Source organism: Bufo bufo, chromosome 5, assembly GCF_905171765.1.
Source record: "Bufo bufo chromosome 5, aBufBuf1.1, whole genome shotgun sequence".
Taxonomy (NCBI): domain Eukaryota; kingdom Metazoa; phylum Chordata; class Amphibia; order Anura; family Bufonidae; genus Bufo; species Bufo bufo.
The window spans coordinates 101,756,919-101,778,579 of NC_053393.1; the positions used below are offsets into that span (position 1 = coordinate 101,756,919).

A 21,661-nucleotide genomic window follows, 5' to 3' on the forward strand; every position below is an offset into this window, starting at 1 on the left:
TGATGGCTGAACATGCTGTGCATCATTCTACATTGTGCATCTTATCTGTCCAATTGGGGTTATGTCTGTGGACATAATTGACGGGTTTGCTATTTATGGATGCTTGTAACACCAAGGTTCTCCTAACAATCTGCAATTTACAGCCATGCTCTGTTATCAAGTGCACATTTTATGGACTTACTGCTTAATCGTGAAAACAAATAATTGGGAACCAATGCATATGGAGTGCCTGCAGCCTAGATCTTCACTAGTTTCCCAGTGATTGCTATGTAAGCTGCAGTGAAATGCCCGTAATGACCATAGACTGTAGCTAGAAGGTTGAGTAGCATATCAGAGAATCAAAGCTGTGTGGCACTGATTACAATGTATTCAGCATTCACTATTTTAATGGCTGTACTTTCTTTGCTTGATGCTTAACATCTTCATTCAGTCAGATAGGAAGACACCACAAAATAACTATATCTAGCCAGAAGTAGAGAGAATGAGGAGCATGCCACCCAGTGACCTATGCAAAGCAATTCCAGGCCAAGAGGGTTCATGGTGAGACTTTCATACAGTTCAGAGGATGGAAAGTCAACCTATTGTTGAAGGATCACCCCATGACTGGAGTGTGGGCCCTCTCAAGTTGGTCATTGACTTCTAATAGACTCAAAAGCTATAGTCAACTGCAACTTCTTAATGGTTGAACACAAACTAGTGCTTATGGAAGGCATAATCCTGGGGGTGTCGGGATTCTTTCGAAAACAATTAAAACATAACTTTTATTATTAATACTGATAAGATAATGTAACCAGAAGATCACAATAAATGTTTGTTGCCTAAAAAAGCTGTGGTTGGAAGGGTCAAGCTGCATTCAAGAAGTCTCCTGTGGAACTACATTTGGGGGATATTATTCAGTTGGAATTAGTATTCTAAAGACGAGTGCTCCAATTATGGTGGCCTGTTAGTCTCGTTTCAAGCTGTCTATTTGTGGACCTATTTTGGACTCTATACCTCATCAGTAGTCTATGCTATTGCCGGAGTGACCTCCTAATTAGTGACTTGTTGCTAACTTTCCCTTTCAAGCAAAAATCACCTCTTCCGACACGTTTCGCCGTTAACCATTTCGCCAAGGAGCAGCATTTGGGGTGATACCATAAATGACAGTGGCTGCGTCTCGTTTCCAGTGGCTATCTTTTAACGGACTTCTCCTATCTCGGGGGCTTACCACCCATTCTTGCCAACCATAGGAGACGAGGGGTGTAGGCTTACAGATAATCAATACTCTCATCCTCCGCAAGCTCCGATAGGTGTCGTGCCCCACTCTAGGCTCTCCCATCCACATTAGCTTACTTGCTTATGGAAGGCAGCATCATTGGATTCCAACATACCTACAGATGTGCCTTTCCTTATCTTTCCTTTTGGTTCCAGATATCCCAAGATAATTGGTGCAAAACTTTTGTGCTACTCTGCCGGGCATGGGAAGGATTGCAATGTTGTTTTTTCAAAGCTGGTCATCTTGCATCACTTATTTCGGGATATCTCAAAACAGGAGGAAAGGTAAGGAAGAACACATCTTTAAACAGACTTGGGTCCAATCCACCTATATGCATTTTTTTATACGTAATAGGCATCTAATTCTGCTCTCATGTATGAATTGCCACTGCTTCTTCAGGTTCAATGTAAATTAATGTAACCTTTACATACTGTGAGTGTGCCTCTTGAAATATGCCTTGTTTTTCACCAGGTCATGTGTCTTGGAAAAAGAGAACATAACATTTTTGTTTATCTCCGAGAATATTTTTTTATTCATCTAAACAAATGATTTGAATGCCATTAGGCAAAATATGCTGTGGCTCCTTAGCTCTATAGACCTAGTCCAATTTCCGCTCTCACAATGATTTTTATGCAAATCGGCTCTGCACAATCTCCTGACCTCTTTTACCATCATACTGGGACAATGACAGGTCAATAATTGCATCCATACATATTTGGAATACATATATTTTTTATTTTAAATGGTAATGTTGTTATAGTCAGCCTGGAATAAGCTGCATCCATTTTAAAGTAATTAACCCATCACTGTATGCAGTACACAGCACTGTAAGGACAGGATTTTAGATCTATTTGCTTATTTCCCATTTTTATAAATTATCTTAAGGCTTAAATATTTGCTGCATTACAATAACTATAAAATAATATACAGTAAGGGGGATTTTATCAAGACTGTTCTGGCATAGAAATGTAGCACATTATGCCTCATGCCATATTTATGCTATAATTTGCAAAATTTCACTCCTTTTGCCACTCTTTAAAGTTGATCAGAAAAGTAGTCAGGGTTTAGCGGGAGGGGGCAGGGCCTACGGGAGAACAAAGTTGGCGCAAAATGGTGTTAGAAAAGCCAAAGATGCACCCAATTTATTATAGTCGTGTGACTGTCTAAGAAATTTCCCATACTTAAATACAATGAAGTATGGATTAAGAATGGCGTTTGGAAGGCATCGCCCCTAGGTTCTCAGGTTTTAACAGAATTAGGCCTCTTGCACACAAACGTGTGCGCCCCGTGGTCGGGCCGCAATGCATAAGCACAGTCCGTGGGGCAGCCGCAGTGGTTTCACTTTAATGGGTCCGCGATCCGGCCGTTCCGCAAAAAGATAGGACATGTTCTATCTTTTTGCGGAACGGAAGTACGGGACGAAACCTCACGGAGGCACTCCGTGCTTCCATTCCGCATCTCCGGAATTGCGGACCCATTGAAGTGAATGGGTCTGCATCCGTGATGCGGAATGCCCACGGAACGGCACCCGTATATTGCGGATCCGCAATACGGCAACGGGGCGCACACGTTCGTGTGCAAGAGGCCTTAATGGCACCATGAACAGTTCTTTCTGTTCAGTAGAACTGCATGGAGGTGAAGATGATGTGTTGTCTGGTGCAACAAGGAAGGTAAAATGTGGTCTCATTACAGCCGTGTGGGACCGGTCATAGACATGAGATAGCTCTTGGCCTAGTGTTTGTTCAGCTGACAGCTATCTCTCCCAACTTGGATGAGCATGCATGATTTTAGTGGAGGAAAGGGAAAGTTGCTGCCACAGTGTTTAATCTCCCATGGTGTCAAAAGATTCGCTTGATCCTTCTTTCCCTCAAAATAACTGGTCAGGAGACTGTTAGTAGGCCCTCCAAACACACTGTAGGCTGAACCTGTCAAAATTGGTGGGTTCCAATTATTTGGATTCGTCATGGTACTCATTCTAAGAATTTTATGAACCAATAAACAGTGTCTAAATAAAATAAAAAAAATGTTTGGGCACATCAACCCTGTTTTCTACGGCCGTATGACCAATAGGTGGCAGTATTGCTGTCTTTTCTTTTCTTTTTCTTTTTTTTGGTCTATAAGACTATGTACTCACATCTCACTAGAGACACATGCAGTAAATTGAGATAACACATTAGTGCTTCAATAATTTGGAAATAGAGGAATCACTAGTTTGCTGTTACTTTTATTAATCCAATTGCGAATGCACCGAACGAGCAGAAGCATAGGAGCTAATAACAGACCATCTGAAGAACAGATGCTGCATGGAATTTAAATTTCTTGCATCAAATACAAGCTAGTAAGCTGACCATGAAAATTGCTGGCCTTAAGTGACCCAAGATTACACCATCAATCAATCCTCTCAAACATCCCTTGCTTGCATTGCACTGTTTGCTCTATTGCCTAATGTGTGTGATAATATTTCTTCTGTGTGAACATCCCTAACTAATTGGTGGCTGAGAACAATAATGATACAGCATATGTAATATATATTTCATGATGATTTTTTTCTTAATTGACTTAAAGCTTTCACTTGCAAAACGCGATCCATTACATCTCATTCTATAGGATTTAATGGAAATAAAACGGCATATACTTTGGAATGGCTTTATTTCATAAAAGGTCGGGTTCACAAGTTGAATTCCATTAGTGAAAAAAAATAATAACCCAAAACGAGCAGCATCAACCTACCTATGAGGGGAAACAAAATAAGGTAAGTTTCTGTGGGCACTGGCCAAGATTTACTAATGTGTCTAAAAAGTGATACAGATTGGCGCAATTTTGGCTCCATTTAGTGCAACTACCCTTTTTAAACGTGTTGATCCTAAAGGGGCGGGGCTAAATAGGAATGGAGGAGTGGCCCAATATGTGCCGTTTTACGGCACGCAAAAATTCTGCTTCAAAGTAAGCCAACCAAAATTAGTACAGAGTAAAAGTGTCCATCCCTGCGCCACATTTATCATCCAGCCTGAGCCGCTGTGATAAATCTGGTGCAGGTCTAGACAGTTGGTCTAAGCTTATGTCATTTTTTAGATGAGTAAATCTGAGCCACTGTGTCTAAACCCTCCGTTTGGCCAAAAGCTCCTAGCACATATTTCAAATGTTGGGAGCCAAAAGAGTGTCCTTTTGGCCCCTATCAGCCAGTATGGCGGTATACCTTTATTATACTGTGCAGGAAACGCAATAGACTGAGGGCCACTTAAAAAAAAATAAGCATACTGTCACATATATGGATACCAGGTGATGTATGGCACTATGGGGGAGGTTTATCAAAACTGGTGTAAAGGAAAACAGACTTAGTTGCCCATAGCAACCAATAAGATTTCACCTTTCTTTTTTCAGGGCTCATTAGGAAATTGAAAGGTTGAATCTGATTTCCTTTACACCGGTTTTGATAACTCTCCCCCTATATGTCAATACAGTGACTTTCTATTGGGGTATCTGTCAGGAAATCTTCCTGACGTATACCATATGACGGATGGTACATAGGGCACAGGGCCTGTTATCGACTGCACATACAGTACTTGAGTTTTACACATTCCCTAGCTATTAGGCTGCTTTTAGACAGGGCCGTAACTACCATAGCGGCAGACCATGCGACTGCTATGGGGCCCAGGAAGAGAGGGGACCCAGTCTTAGTTGGGATTATCTCCTCTTCTACTGGGGTGAAAACTTGGTCAGGACTCTACCTCTAAGGCCTCCTGCACACAACCTTTTTTTTCTCCGTTTACTGGCCGTTTTTTGAGTTCCGTATACGGTCCGTATACGGAACCATTCATTTCAATGGTTCCGCAAAAAAAACGGAATGTACTCCGTATGCATTCCGTTTCCGTATTTCCATTTTTCCATTCCGTTTAAAGATAGAACATGTCCTATTATTGCCCATAAATCACGTTCTATGGCTTTATTCAAGTCAATGGGTCCGCAAAAAAACGGAACACATACGGAAATGCATCCGTATGTCTTCCATTTCCGTTCCGTTTTTTGCGGAACCATCTATTGAAAATGTTATGCCCAGCCCAATTTTATCTAGGTAATTACTGTATACTGTATATGCCATACGGAAAAACGGAACGGAAAAACGGAACAGAAACGGAAACACAACGGAAACAAAAAACAGAACCACGGATCCGTGAAAAACGGACCGCAAAACACTGAAAAAGCCATACAGTTGTGTGCAGGAGGCCTAAAGCAAATGAAACAGTGAAAAAATGGCCCAAGGGTCATTGAAAAGGGTTTAGGCAGAAACCCTTCTGCCTGTGTGGGGGGCTGGTTTGATCCTTGCTATGGGGCCCTTACTTCTCTATGTACGCCACTGCTTTTATACAACTATAATGTGACCACATTAGCGTCCATATTAAAGCCGCACCATTGAGACCTCCTGCAGTTCAACTGAACCAAAGTTAGATCACCATAGTAACTTTAGTATAGCGTAACAGTGGGAGGTTGGGGTATTAAGGCATAAAGGGGTTTTAGGATGAATTAGGATCAAGCTCTATTTGGGTGTGACTGGTAGGGCTGATCACCCTTCCCTTTCTGGATTAGGAATAGCATGCAAGAACTACAGAAAAGACTGACATGTTCATAGAGAAGTAGTCAAAAAGGAAAAGGCTAGCAAGGCTTGTTCACACTGTGCAGTACTGATGCATTTTTCTTAATGTAAATTGTTTTCAATGCAGAACAATGGGTGACAATCATACTGTACTTGGAAACTCCCACTGAACGTCTGGAAAAAGAGATAGACCTCCAGGACCTCCAGGACCTCCAGGAAGAGCTGGCAGATCTCCCAGGAACAGCATGGAAGGCTGTAATGTACTTTAAATGTATACAGCGTTGGGATTCTGCATTATTAGACGCAGCCCTGGTGCCCAAACGTGTGTAGTATAGTGATATTCACTACGGTCACTTTGTTGGCTGCCATTAGTGGTTGTCCCCCAGCGTATGTCACTAGGCATTTATCAAGACTGGTGTAAAGGAAAACTGGCTTAGTTGCCCATAGCAACCAATCAGATTCCACCTTTCATTTTCAAAAGGAGCTCCGAAAAATAAAAGGTGGAATCTGATTGGTTGCTATGAGCAACTAAGCCAGTTTTTCTGTACACCAGTTTTGATAAAGCTCCCCACCCCCAGTGTCTCCAGCCTGATGGTGTTTGGAAAGTACAACTCCCAGCATGTCCTGAAACCCAGATGCAGTGCGGAAGCAATCCTGTGATTTTACTCCCACGTCCCTGGTCAGCCCCCAGCCTAGATACCAAGGTACAGGAAGACATTTATTGATAGATTATCATCTCTTCTCCTATTCCAGGGGTATTGCTTTAAAAGAAATTGGAGCAAGAACACGACGCAAGTTAGCACTGATGTATATTGATAGCTTCAGTATGTCATATGGCAGCGCCCAGTGTCAGACTGGAGTTCCTGGGGCCTATCAGAGGAAATCATTCTTGAGGCCTAAACCCTATATCCTTAATAAAGTTTAATGGGTTTTGACTCACAGATCTAGACCCTGGTGGCAAATGATGGGCTACAAAGACAGCAAAATGTTTTTTGTTTTTTTTACTCCTAGATCTTTGGGGCCCATTATGATATCAGAGCCTGGGCCCACCAGAAGATCCTCTGGTATTCTGGTGGGCCAGTCCGACACTGGCAGCGTCTAGATGTTATTATCCAGAGAGCATGATGTTACAATACATTTAAGAGCCCATTTTCCTTTAAGACGCTACAGGATCTAGCACACATGTCTTACATCATACTCAAGAAGGATGTTATTAAGAAAAGGTAGTCCACTAGGCCAGCAGTGCCGCGCACATACATTAAAATAAATGAGTTGCAAAGTACATTCCTAAGGAAAGCTCTGTGAACAGTAATGCTATTGCTCGACTACGGTATTTGTTTGCTCTTTCAATCATCATTGCTAACAGACACTGGGTATTCAGGTATTTAGGTCCATATGGAAACACCATCAGCTCTGGGCTTCTGGGTCCCATGCCAGAAAAATTTATCCACATGCCTTCTACCTCTGAACATAAAAGCAAAAGGTGTTGTTCTGGTCTAATACAGAAATAATTTTTACTAGCATACGTCTAATGTTAAAACTGCCCCAATACTGCCAAAGGCATTAAAACGCCATCTGTGAAACAGAATTTTTTATTAAAAGATCAGTTTAATGTTAAGCATCTGGGAAGATGATGCTTTTCTGCTGACCTTTCACCTTCTACCTACTTTAACCCATATGATCCCCGCACTTATTGTTCTGTCTGTTTTGGATTATCTCCCCCGATTATGCCGACAAAACCAGTTGAGAAATGCAGCACACAAGTAAAAGTTGAGAAGAAAATGGGTTCTTTCACTAGCTCTCGAACCAAATCGACTTGTATAGAAAAAGCTAAAAAAGAATAATGTAAAGAACTAAGAGACCTATACAGCAGGCAGTACATATTCCAATGGTCTGGTAATCAATACATAGCCAACAGGTCAATGTCATTTGAGATGCATCAGGTCAAAATCCAACCACGGTGGATAACACATGGCTGGGAATTATAGGGGGAGGGGGACGCATTGCTGCATATGGGTCTGTTGTTCACCATGTAAAAATACAGAAGGGGTTATATAAAAAATTTACTTGCAGTGTAGTTCCTAGCTATAAATCGCTCCAAGCCTGGGTGGAACATCTGCTCAACTAGTAAGTCTTCCTGCTCCTCCACTTAGCCCTATATAGAAGAACTGCAAGCACACCTCTGTAGGCATCTACACCTTGTCGTGGTACAAAGAGGCCAAAATGGGATAAAAAAGAATAATAACCATAACTGACTGCACCAATCCCAAACAGCTGCTGTTCCGACTCTGCTCCAGTTCCCGCTGCTCTCTACTTCCTGCTTGACACCCAGGAAATGGTTGGAAATGCTGACTCAGCCTATCATTAGGTGCAACAGTGGCTCACCTCAGCCAGAGATTGGCTGCAAAGGCATTTCTACCCATTTCCTGTTGTTGTGTAGGGAGCAGCTTGGACTGGAGCAGCATGAAGACAGCAGAGATGGGATATTAGTGTTCCAAATAATGTTTATTTTTATCTTTAACCCCCTCTAGCCCCTTTAAAAAAAAAAAAAAAACATCTTATCTCCCTTCCACCCCCAGACAACCCCTATAGGACCACATGCACACACAATCCATAGTATGGAACCATAGGCACTCTGTGTGCTACTGTATGGTGCCTCTTTGAGCCACCAAATTTTAGTCATCATCCAAAAGCAAGGGTCATGGAGGATAATGTAGGGCACATTAGAAAGCCTAGACATGGCTGCAATTTGGGTGGGGGAAAAAAACGCCATTGTGCTAGTGAACACAGTATTTAAATAAATTTGCATGGTTGTATGATTTTGAAGGTAAACAGCATGTGACGAACTTTGCCGAACAACAGGTCCAGGCAGTTTTTGGCCGTCAAGTGCATACTACATGTTTCCTTTGCCCATAGTACGCCAAATGATCCTTCAACTGACAGCTGTCTCTCCCGAAAATCTAATACACATACATGTTCAGTTCAGCTGAGCATGGAGGTGTATTCTAGGAGGAGAGTGGAGAAAGCTACTGACAGACACTTATGGTGGTGGCTTATCTCCTGGAATAACAAAAGGATGAAGCAAAAAAATTCAGTTTGCCCAATTCTTCTACCCACCGACATCCTCTGTCAGGGGAGAGTTAGGAGCCCCATACACATCATATTCTCAATTAAAACCTTCTTTCTTGGTGAATTTCTAATGGTCTTTGGGGCCTTTACAGCTGCACTACATCTAATTCAACTGCTTTTGGCTGTTACCCCCTTAACTTTTTGTCAAGGCTCAGGATAGGTCATCAGTATCTGATCGTTCGGGGTCCAAAACCTGGGACTTCCACTGATCAGCTGTTGGTAGATGGCACTGGTGCTTCTATGAGCATCGTGTCCTTCTCCCTACTCACCAAGCACAGCATCATACATTGTATAGCGGCTGTGCTTGATATCGCGCTCAGCCCCATTCACTGCACCTAGGCCACGTGACCGATGAACATGTCACTGGCCTAGGCTAAGCTGTGAGAAGGCTGCGGTGCTACTGTGAGCACTACTGCCTTCTCAAACCGCTGATCGAGGGGGTTTAGGGTGTCGGCCCCACTGATCAGATACTGATGACCTATCCAGAGGATAGGTCATCAGTATAAAAGTTTCGGAAAACCCTTTTAAGTTCATTTCCAATAAAAGGAGATATAACATTGAGCTTCAAAATAACATTCCTGCAGTAGTTTTAATGTTGGCCACATTTTTCTCAGGATAAAATTCACTAGCCAGTCATTCAAACAGAAAATAAGAAGTTATCATTCCACATAAAACGCTTGTACTCGCCAGATTTTAACTCATTTAGCCCAAAAAGATTCACAAACCTTCAGAATCTTGATTTTGAGGTTATGTGTATCCAATTGCACATAGTTTACTATAACCCTCATTGAGTGCGACTGGGCTAGGATGAGGGTTATGGTTCTTTTAAATACATTAATACAGATATTAATGGGTTCTCTCATGAACTGAAGGAAATGACATTTCAGGCCACGGCCCAGAGTCTTCAGGCTTCTTTCACAGCGGTGTTTTATGACTATGTACTGTGTATACCTGCTGGTATTGTCTGTCCCCTCATGCCACGGTGATATACTGTAGCCCGCTAAAGAGCAGCTCATCTTGTGCGTGATGAACTATTACTTATTTGGCTGTTTAATCAAAGGTGACATTTAGGTAAAGGGTATAAGTTAAAATAACTTAAATATTTTTTTAACTCCCCCACACATCTCCTCAGATTACAGGCCTGTAAGCGGAGGAAGCTACGTCGGGTAAAGTACAGTGTAACCCATTGATTGCTGGAGCACACCACCAGAAGCACAGTGATCGCATTTACATTAGTCACTCATTTATATTGAGACACCCAAGGATGCCACCATCGCGGCCTGGACAACAATGACAGTAAGTGGGTTTGTCCTGTCCTCCATATTCATGCATTGTCCTGGGTACTGGTGAATGATTACTTTGCAATAGCACAAATCAGAGCTAGAATCGGTTTGTTGCTTAGTAACAGGCACTGCGGCGTGCAGGTGACAACACCAGATCTTCATGCTGTTGTAAAACCACCAACATTGTCATCCACAATACTACAGAATGAGGAGGTGGCAGATATCAGCTACCTCCTGGAGAGGGCTGGCTGACAGTGGACTCTTTTTGTCTCTTGCTAACGTTTGCGGTTTGTATATTTATTTTTGCAACTTGCATCAGGTATCTGGCATAAAAAAATTAAAATCTATTTTTTTTTTCCATTTTATGCTGCTCTTGCTACTTTTCAAAAAAGTGGGCACTGCTTAATTGGAGGGGACAGTGCCTCCCATGACCCGACAGATTTACTGTGAATTATACCAGAAATATCTATCAATCATCTGTCAGTGTCTTTCAATTCTTTTTCTTAACACTCTTGTTTCTTAACAGAGTTTCTAATCAGAATCCTGGCATAGTAACTTGCTCTCTATTTATTAAGCATTTAGTGAATAGAGGTGTGATTTAAAGGGGTTATCCTGTGACTATAAAAAAATAAAAATCAGACATCACATAGTGCATGACAAGCTCTTTCTAACAAAACTGGAACCAGCCCTGTAACTCACACGGATCCAGAAATCTCCCCATTCTTTGCTCTGCTAGATTTATATCAAGCTGGCAGCTCAAGGGGAGTGTCCTTTCTGCTGCAGCTCAGGGGGTGTGTCCATTCTCTCCCTATCACAACTCAGGAAACAGTTGAAGGATGAAACTGAGCATGTGCGGCCTTCTCAGTGAGAAGGTCAAAGAAATAAGAACAAAACAAATAGCAGGTGGCGCTATGCAGATATATTTTATTGAATAACTCACTGGCTATGCTAAATTTTAATTGCATTGTAAGAAGGTACGAGGAGTTATCATTGGAGTAAGAGACGGATTTTATGTGTCAGCAGCAGTTGCTGTCTGACACCTGGATACTTAGTATGGCTGTAATAGCTGATCCGGGACGGCTCTTACTGGAAGTAGTCTAAGTGCTGGGTGGGTGACTACTCCCCACGTTCCAGGCCGGATTTTGCCAGGCATAAAAACCAGCTAGCGCTGCCAGGTTGGGGGGATTTTACCTTCGTCTGACAGTGAAGCTCAGGAGGTCTGTGTGCTGTGATCTGAGGCCTGTGTTGGGATCCACGGTTTAAGCCGGGCTGGAGCGCTCAGACCCCCGTAAGGGCAAACAGGCCGCCTAACGCCTGCCTGTGGACTTGACAAAGCAGAACTTCCAACAGAGTGTGAAGTAACACCCAGGAGAAAAGGGGACTGTTTTATATATGAACTTTTCATTTGTGTGAACGATCACCAAGCAACTTGTGTTTTTGTGATGTTTTTAACCAAGAACTTGTACTTTGCCTCTGTGCTGCACCCGCTAATCCTAACTACCAGAGCGAATCCCCACAACATGCAATTGCAAAAGTATTCAGATCCAGGTGCTGGTTTGAAAACTGTAGAATATTTTTCATGGGACATCCCCTTTAAGGTTTAACAAAGTGCACCAAATTTGTGCCAGAATTTTGGCGTAAACGTTTGCTGCAAAGTAAGGCAACTAATAGGTGGTGTAAAGTTATGCAAAAGTTTCTGATGATGCACCTGGTTTATCGTACAGCATGACACTCTGATAAATTAGTGGCATCTTTAGACTGGAAATTTTTAGACAGGATTAGTAAATCTGTCCCTGTTTTTCGGACCAAAACAGCACTGCAATTTTGTGGCAGCTCTTTGTAGACAGCAGTGGATTCAAAAGGAATGGGGAATATAAAGGAAGGCCTTCTCCTTCCTGCTGGATCCACTTCGGTCCTTTATTCAAAAGCTGCATCAAAAACTGCAGAAGCATTTTAAAAAAAAAGCTATGAGTGAAACCACCCCATCACACATATTTTGTACATGTAAAGTAGACAGGGTCATAATTATTGATTCCTATCTAATGCACTTGCCTGAGCACATCTCTAGATTGTTATTTAATTGAACACTTAAATCTCAAACATTCATATGATCGCTGTTTGGCTTAATTTCTACTACGTGTAAGAATAAATGAACCCATATATCTGAAAACCTAGCCTAGCAGAGTTTTTCCATTCTGTTCCTATAGTATGCTTTGGTTGAAGCAGGAACTGGTACCTGTCTCATGGTATTACAGCGAGGCCTAGCAGCTTCAGACGTGCATGATGAACGCTATTGATTATTGATTGCACATGGGAGGTGTACTTGCCAGTGAACAGTCCAGCGTTAAGCAGCCGTCAGCAGCAAAACTGACAGCAAATCATTTTAGCAGTCGAGAGTTACTTAGCAGAGATGGGTGGGCTCGCTCTACCTTAGGCAAACTCTGACAAGTATAACTGGAGATTTCCTATAGTCATCAGACATATTTTATTTCCTATCATTTTTGTAAGCTAAAATCCTCATTCATATTAAAAACTGTCTGACTATATTGTACATATCACAACATAAGAACAGAAATAGTGTGCTAACACATAAAGAAAGCGCAAATCCTGGCATGATGGGGAGTCATGCCATCTCTCATCTACATATATGGTAAACAAAACTTCTTACACTACTTTATACAAGGAAATAGAGAGAGAAGAGGTGGAGAAAAAGAGAGGGGGAAGAGAATGAGAGTGTGGAAGTTAAAGAGAGAGAGAGGAAGAGAGGGAGCAAGAGAAAGAGAGAAAATAAGGAAGAGAAAGTAGGAAAGTAAGAAAGAGAAAGAGAGGAAGAGAAAGTAAGAAAGCGAAAGAGAAGAAGAAAAAGTAAGGAAGAGAAAGTGAAAGAGAGGAAGAGAAAGAGAAAGTAAGGTTGGCCATACACATTCAATAGTTGTCTGCCGAACAATCATAGGGCCAACAGCTATCTCTCCTAACTCACTCCCAGCCCCCCCATACACATACAGACATGTACTCAGTAGGGAAAGGGGAGAAAGTCGCTGCCAGACACTTCTGACGGTGGCTTATCTCCAGAGAAAACAAAAGGATAGGGCAAAAATATTTATTTTGCCCAATCCTTCTCTGGGCAAATCCTTCTCTCCCCATTGACAGGTTTGGCTGACGGTACACTAACGTGTATGGGGTCTTAAGTAAAAGAAAGTGTAAGCGAAAAAGAGATGAAGAAAAAGACAGGAAGAAAAAGAAAGATAAAGTGAGAAAGAGGGAGGGGAATAAAGAGAAAGAGATAGAAAGACAGCAAGAAAGAGGGAGAGAAATCGAGAAAATGAGTGAGATAGGGTAAGTGAGGAAGAGAAAGAAGATGTTGAAGAGAAAGAAAGTAAAGAAGAGAAAAAAAGAGGAAGGAAGAGGAACAGAAAGCGAAGAAGAAAAAAGTTAAGTAAGAAAGAGAATGAGGATATTGAGGAGAAATATTGGAAAAGAAAGAAAGAAGATAGGAAGAGAATGGTCAAAACATAGGACTACAATGGAAGAGACAAATACAAAGTGAGAGAAAGAAAAAAGGATTGAATGGGAAGAAAAGAGAGTATGGGAAAAAGAGAGAGATACAAGAAAATAAATAATAAAAGAGAGACTGCGTTGGAAGAAAAGAGAGAGGGAGAAAGAGCGTCCGGGAGAGATAGAGAAAATAGGAGTAAGAGGGGAACAGGAAGAGAAAGAAAGAAGAGGAGAAAGAAGAAGAAAGAAAGGAATGAAAGACATTTTGTATCCTGATCGAAGCAATCGTACTTCTCATCATGATTATATAAAGAGGTGATATTGTATAAGCATTCATGTAACATGATCACATCACAGAAAAAGTGGCCTCCACCAGCCAATCAGCTTCCATTCTGTAAGAGACTGAGGAAATAAATCCTAGCCCCTGGTTGCTGCAGGCTACACATCCACGCTTTCTGCAGAAGACTCTTTCATTTAATGCTCCATACTGTACATCAGGCAAAGGATGGGGGGAAAAAACGCCATGTTCTCTTACCTTGTAGAGCCGCACGGCCGCCTCATGCCTGTGATTGGTGGTGTGTAAGCGTAATTTATCCACGCTGTTGGTGTAGTAATCACAAGCATTGCACTTCAGGTGCACCGGGTTGCCAATAGCAATGCATTTCAGTCTCCACTCATTGCTTTTGCCCCCTTCTTTGATATGAGCCACCAGTTGATACTTTTGCATATGTTTATCAGTTTTGCAGTGGAGCTGGAAGTTGGCTTTCAGCTGCGTGTTGTAGTTACATAGCTTGCACTGGTAGATGTCTCCAATTACAGCTCTCCATTCCTCTTCAGGGAGAGAGCGTTCACCGCTCACATGCACATTCAGGGCCTCCAGGCTGTCAGAGGTGAATTTGTTGCAAACAGCGCACTGGAAAAGCTTCAACGTTGGGTCACTGATATAAGGTGACAGCTCTCCTGTAGTAAGGAGGGACAGGTCATCACCCATTAGCTGACCACTCGCAAGTCGGATTTCAGGCGGCAGCTCATTATTTACTAAGGAGAAAAGGAGAGTAAAAAAAAAATAAAAAATGAAAAGAGGAACTTGGAGACCAGAAAGCAAAGCATATGCACAATGAAATCCGTAAAATAAAGCCTCAACCAGGAGTTTGCCTTCTCTGGAGCTTAAACTATAAAAAGCTGTAATAGGATTGAATCAGGATCAATTACAATCATCCCTTTCAACTTTTAAATTCCCTCATCAGATAGCTTTAATTACTCCTACTGGGCATGATGTCATTCAGGAATTTGTATTTTCAAAGCCAGAAAAGGTGATCAATAAAATAACAAAACAGGAATGCTCCGCCACATCCCCTAGATTAATTTACAGAGAGCTAATTGGAGTTGTACTAAATAATTGACGGTGGATTATAATAACCTATTGCATACGTGCTAACGCAGGCGTCATAGGTGTGGTGAGTCCGGTTACTATGTATAAGACATATTGCTTAACCTGCCCCACCTAGGTAACGCACAATGCAAATAACCATCTAGAAAATAACGTTAAATGGGGGGACCCTTAGACTTGAAAGCCAAGCAAAGTTCTTCTGCAACTCATGCATTAGTAAGACGCCTGACTATCTGCAGCTGTTAGACAACCACTACTCTCATCGTGCTGTGCAAAGCAGTAGTTCAACAAAAGCCACATGTTAAGACTTCCTTACAACATGCCTTTAACATACATTTAAAAAAATTGCCCACCTCTACATCAGAGCTTCAAACGTGTCTAATCTGGAATAGAGATATGCACCTTAACTAACACAGTTACCTAGTTATACCCCATCATCATCTATGACTTCTGACTATGAAATACACTAGCAACCATAACACCAGTAAGCGTCAAGTGCTTGCTAAAATTCATAACTTATTCTAGTACATTTTAATTCTGAAAAAAATCTGCATCTGTCTATTGCTTATTGGCAATAATGCATAATACATGATCATTTTGGTAGGTAAGGATGAAGAGACATGAAGTACTGACCAAGTCCTGGAGCCAATGCTGCAGCTGTGGCAGGGTCAAGCTGGAATGGGTTTATCATCATCTGAGGGTCGGCTGGGCTTTCCATTTTCATCCCAGTCAGGCCTATATTTTGGGCTAGGTAGTACTGATAAAGCTCTGCCTCAGCTGGTGCAAGGCCTAAGTGCAGATTGTGCTGGATCTGTTTCATGTTTTGCTGCAAAAGCATCATGTTGTGCATGTGCTTTTCGCTCGTCATGTGAATACGGAGATTTCGTGCCACATTGGTTTCGTAATCGCACACCTCACAACGCCAGGTGGGTTTTTGTTTTGGTTTAGATGGAGATGGTGTCCCACAGCCACTGAGACTTGTGTTAGGTGCTGGGGATGTATGGCCATAGACCTGTTCACCATTTCCATTCTGTAGGTTCTGGACATTATTTAGGTGCTTGTCTGACTGCATATGAATACTGAGGTTGCCTTTGGTAGTTGTAGAGTAGTTACAAACCTCACAACGGAAGGGTTTATAGCCACAAGTGTAACTTTCACCCCTGGCAAGCCGAGGGTGAGGCTGTCCAGTCTTACAATAAGCACAAGTGCCAGTTGACTCTGGATGTTTCTCCTTCATATGGGCCTCTAGAGTCTGCTGATACTTATAGTGCCAGTTGCATTTGGGGCATTTTAAAGTTTTGCAAGAGTTTCTAGAATGCATCATTGTCATATGGCCGCCCAATGACCTTGAGGACCCCAGGACTGTGTCACACTTTGGACACTCGATACCATTTCCTGGGGAGCCCTCGCTTAAGCCGGGCATGCCATGTACCAAGCTATGCTGGTGAGGAGCATTAGAATTATCTTCTTCTCCTCTAACTAGTTCATTTGGTGAAAGAGAATTTGCACAGTCTTTTCTGGCACTTGCATCCTCAAAGTCCTTGCCACTAAAATTAAAGCTACCAGCAACATTGCTATGAGTTCTAAGTAAAGCAGTTTGCTTTTTCTTTTCTGAATCATCAGAAACAGTCGCAGAGGAGGACGAGGTACCCTTTTCAATAAATTTTAGCACACTGGATGATAAAGGAGAAATGCTTTGGTTTAAGAGAGGGAAATCTTTGCTACCAATACTATCTGCCAGGTCACCTAAAACCTCCTCCTCATCAAGTTCATTACAATATGAATCTTCTTCTTCATCTACCCCTTCAGCAGGCTCACTTTTAATAGGGAGCTCACCATTAGGATGTGAGTTCCTGGTCTCTTTTTGCCTTTCACAGTTGCTGTCTTGGTTTTTGCTGTCCACCTGCTTGTTAGAGTCAGATGAAAAGTGGCTGTGGGACACAGAGGTAATTGGGGTGCTAGCTTTTGGACTAGGCATGCCCCCCAAGTTCACTTCAGCCTTTGGCATTTGGTTGACCCCATGTAACTGCTCTGTTGAGCCAGCAGAACTTGCACTTCCTTTCAAAAATGCAAATCCTGCCTGCAAAGAGTCACCATTTTCAACATGAAAAGCACTCCATAAACCACGGAAGGTTGGATCGGGGCCTATGAGGTTTGTAGTAGAAAAATGGGGGCAAACAGAATTGGGTTTTTTTGGTTCCAGAAAGCTTATAAGAGGTTCTTTGTCCTTGCCAATCCCCTGTATTATGGCAGATACATATTTATTGTTGAGAAGCGTTTGCTCCTCCTCATTAAGGGTCATCCGATGATCATGCACAGCATGGGTTACAAATGACCTAATATAACCAAATGACAACTTGCACAAGAAACACATTAAAACAGGTTTCCTTTTCCCATCACTAACACAACCATCAAATTTAGACAAGTCCACATTGTTTGGAACATCTTTGGACACACAGGAGTTTTTGGCTGAGCCATCACTGGTAAGATAGTCTTTGTCTCTCTTATGTCGAAGATCATAGACACGGAAACTGTGCAACACAGGACCAACTCCTGCTAATGCTGAGGTATTTGGGAAAGCCTGATCGGCCATAAATGGTTTCCCGAGGGATGAAGCAATATGAAAAGTGTTAATGATCTGTGGGTAGAAAGACATGGATGCTGAAACAGACTGATCACTCTTCTCTCCAGCTGCTGAAAACGAGTCCAGAAACATAGCTGTAGAAAAGAGTTTATTGTTTGCTCCTGTTTGTACATTCTGCCCACTGTCTTTGGAGTCCTCAATTATATAAGCTGATCCATCAGGCTGGTAAAGTATCTCCCCTAATAAATTCTCCACATCACTGTCCTCTAGCTCGCTTATTTCACTATCATTGTCGTCCTTCAAGACAGGAAGGCGAGCGTTAGGGCAGTGGTGTTCCATGTATTTCTGTAAACTGGGGAACGCAGTGGCACATTCGTTGCAGGGTATCTCTTTAGCTGAGTTAACCTGAGTGGCAACTGCATTCTCCACACCAAAACCCAGCAAGATTTCACTTTTGCGATCATCCGTTCTCAGGTTGTCATCTGAAGAGCTGTTTTCTCTGTCAGGCTCCATCCCTGCGACTTTTTCTGGCACTTCATTGTCAAGTTGTGTCGCTCCACATAGCTTTGATGTGCTCTGCCCATTTTCTTGTCTTGAGATAGTAGGGGAGTCACAGGTTTCCATGGCAATTGCTACATGTGGATCTCATTTCATCCAGCCTGTCAGGGACCTGGATAAAGAAATAAGGTTGAGAGAAGCCATTTGTATTACTTATGGTATTGGTCAGTCACTCAATATTTGCAAATGCTCTATTAAATATGATCAAATAGTTGTCATAGAAAATGAAAGGTTTGTAAACATATGATTCCATAATCTACCTCGAAAATCTCTGACTGGTTTCCAGAGGTTACATACAGAACAATCCGTCCTATTTATGACGACATTTGCATCTTTGCTCATGCATACTATCACTTCCAGTAGATCATATCTCCTGCCAAGCCCATGAAGGGATGCTTTCTCCTGGAATGCAGCCCACCGTGAACTCTAATTGTATGTGGTGCCAGGATGATGCATCATTAGATGCAGCCCCACCTTCACCCATGATGGGGCATGGTGTATCACAAATAGGGGCATGATGCATCACAAACTGGACATAGTCTAGCTGAGAAAGTGGGTGAAGTATTACAAAGGGGAGTCTGCATGCCTCAAAAATTTCAGCTTGCATTATTGTCCTTCTCCCACAGACAAACTTCTAAATGTTGGCAAGTAGGCATATACAAAACTGCTCCACATTGATTTCATGCAGTAAATACACTATGCAATGGCACATTGGTTTCCCTTAGATATACTATCACATTAAGTTGCATTGATTATAAAATAATAAGAAAACAAAAAACTTAGGGGCAGATTTATGAAAAGTATAAGGGCCGTGTGGTATCTGCCTCCTATTGTTTTCAATGGGAGACAGCCCTGCAGTTCACTGGTTGGCGGTTTATTTATACTTTAGTTTCTAAATGAACATATTTCATATACAATTTTTCATACATTAAAATGACTGCTGAAATATATTTAAAAAAAAAACCCTCTCTAATACAATAGAATGATTGTTTTCTGCTCCTAATCAGAGAACATCTTCTTATTTCTGAACTTTATTCAGCTAAAGGTCAGCTTAGGAGACAAAATGTGGAGTCCAAGGCTTGCATCTTTACAGTAATCAAATCTAATTGCGTCAGCTATGTCAGAATGGGAGAATTATCAGATACATCAGACGATCTGCATAGATTGAAAATGAATCAGAATTAGTTTTGGTATCAGTGATGGCTAAAATGACAGTCTAATTGCTTCTGCATCAAGCGTCACAAAGCTTGGTGTGTAATTTTAATCATTGATGAGTTACAGGTTAATTATGCTCATGGAATGCATGGAGATTTCAACCCCTTTGAAATAATTTGATCACAAAGAGCATGAAAATGGAATCATTTTCTAATGAGTAAACACAGACATGTTTACCTTTGGATGGGGAATTTTTGCAAGAACGGCAATAAGCATAAAACAAAAGGCAGTGGTCTGGATGAAATATAATATTCATCCTAAGTGCACATTTCCTAGTGCCATTGTAGTGCTGCCTATTGTGTCTGTGCAGGATACTAGACTGAAGGTGAGTGCATTAAAATGTGACACATACTGGCTCCACCTTCTTGGTTCACTTTCAGCTGATTTGCAGATCATTAATGGTTTTTTTTAGCTAATGCCCATATCATAATACAAATGCAGTCAGCACAGACAATAAAAAAAAATCATCTCCTTGTCTGATAAGTCTCAACATGTACAGTGTATCTCAGTCAGGCCGGTGCCTAATGTGCATTTGATAACCTCAACAAATTTCAGAATGGATATTGGAAAGTGTAAGATGAATGGAGATGATCTTTTGCTACTTAAAGGGAACCCCTCACGTTGAACATGATGTCTGAGTTGCAGGTTGCATGTTATACGACAGAAGGAGTGGAGCAGATTGAAATAAAGTTTTGTGGAATAAGATACAGTATAACCTGTAATTTATTCAGTTAAATTCCTGCTCATTCTGTGCTTTTGAAGTCAAGGAGTCAGTCCTATTAGTGATTGACATCCAGCAGACGGTCCTATCAGTGATTTCCATTGAGGAGGCAGTCCGATCAGTGGTTTATATCCAGGAGGCGGTCCTATCAGTGATTGAGATCAATGAGGTGGTCCTATCAGTGATTGACATCAAGGAGGCGGTCCTATCAGTGATTGACATCAAGGAGATGGTCCTATCAGTGATGGACATCAAGGAGGCAGTCCTATCAGTGATTGAGATTAAGGAGGCGGTCCTATCAGTGATTGACATCAAGGATATGGTCCTATCAGTGATTGACATCAAGGAGGCAGTCCTATAAGTGATTGGCAGCCTTCCCTCTATGACTGTGTATAAAGAAATAGTTGCCAATCACTGATAGGACCGTCTCCATGACCCAGAATGAGCATAAATTTAAAGGGAATCTGTCATATCTGGAAATCCTTAATAAGTACAGCAATACATGTATAAAACACCTGATGATGATCCCCGGATCAGTAACTTGCATGTCGATATGCACCCCCATTCCTCTGTGGCGCCATGCAATGCATCGACAGGACTCCTGTGCATGCACACATAATGAAGAGAAGTCCAGGGGAAGTCCTCTCTATGCATTCTATGGCCAGTTTGTGGGTTCATAGCAGGGGAATAAGGATGTGTATCAACATAAAAAAAACTGATCTGGAGCCAGGGGCAGGTATTATCACATTCCCTTTAAATCAATTAAATACACGTTTTGCTGAGGCTTTTCCCACAAATATATACATCAGTCTGCTCCGCTCCTCCTGCCCTATAACATGCTACCTTCAGATTCCTTAGCATTTTCATGGTGGCAGTATCCCTTTAAGATAGGGCAGTCACCAAGAGACCTAACTAGGAGGAGAACCAGTCACATACCTAACCCTTGCAATCACTATACATAGAAAAGTTTACCAACCTAACTAGTGCTGTTGCCATAACAAACATCTCTATACATTATCCTCCCCAAATTAATCAACCCCCCTCTTAAACAATGACATCAGATTTTGGTCACAGTTATATAAACACATATGCACTTCACTAAAAAAAAAATATATAAAAAAATAAATAGAATTTCTTTGAACTAATGGGAAACTGCTTGCGGATAGGTGATGTATATTTGTGCAAGTCAGTCAACAGGAGAAAATTTGAGAAGAACGTTTCTTATTTGGTGGTCTGATAAAAACCTTAGATATAAATAATTACAGAAGTTATTCCACAAACAGATGTTACATTTAATTAATACTCCTGTCAACTCGAATCCTTTTTTTTTTAAGGTGTCAAGGTAGACAGCCCAGGAGGAAAATTTCAAGCTTCTCAGCCATAACCTTTCTTCAAAAAAAGTTCTAGCAAAGTTGTGCTGAAAAGTAAACAGTAACCCTG

At 41.7% G+C, this 21,661-nt stretch overlaps 1 protein-coding gene across 4 annotated transcripts in view; it reads right to left on the minus strand.

Annotated features, from left to right (window-relative positions):
* The window catches only part of ZFHX4 (zinc finger homeobox 4), a 157,126-nt gene that overhangs the window by 110,448 nt on the left and 25,017 nt on the right, over nt 1-21,661 (minus strand). For 3 of the 4 annotated variants that reach the window (XM_040433737.1, XM_040433738.1, XM_040433739.1), the window contains exons 2-3: nt 15,777-18,397; nt 14,289-14,791 (exon numbers count right to left, since the gene is read on the minus strand). In XM_040433737.1, coding sequence (XP_040289671.1) covers nt 14,289-14,791; nt 15,777-18,351 — 3,078 coding nt within the window. In that variant the 5' untranslated portion in view covers nt 18,352-18,397. Of the gene's footprint in view, nt 1-14,288; nt 14,792-15,776; nt 18,398-21,661 lie in introns of those variants that run through there. The other variant, XM_040433740.1, reaches the window with a different exon arrangement.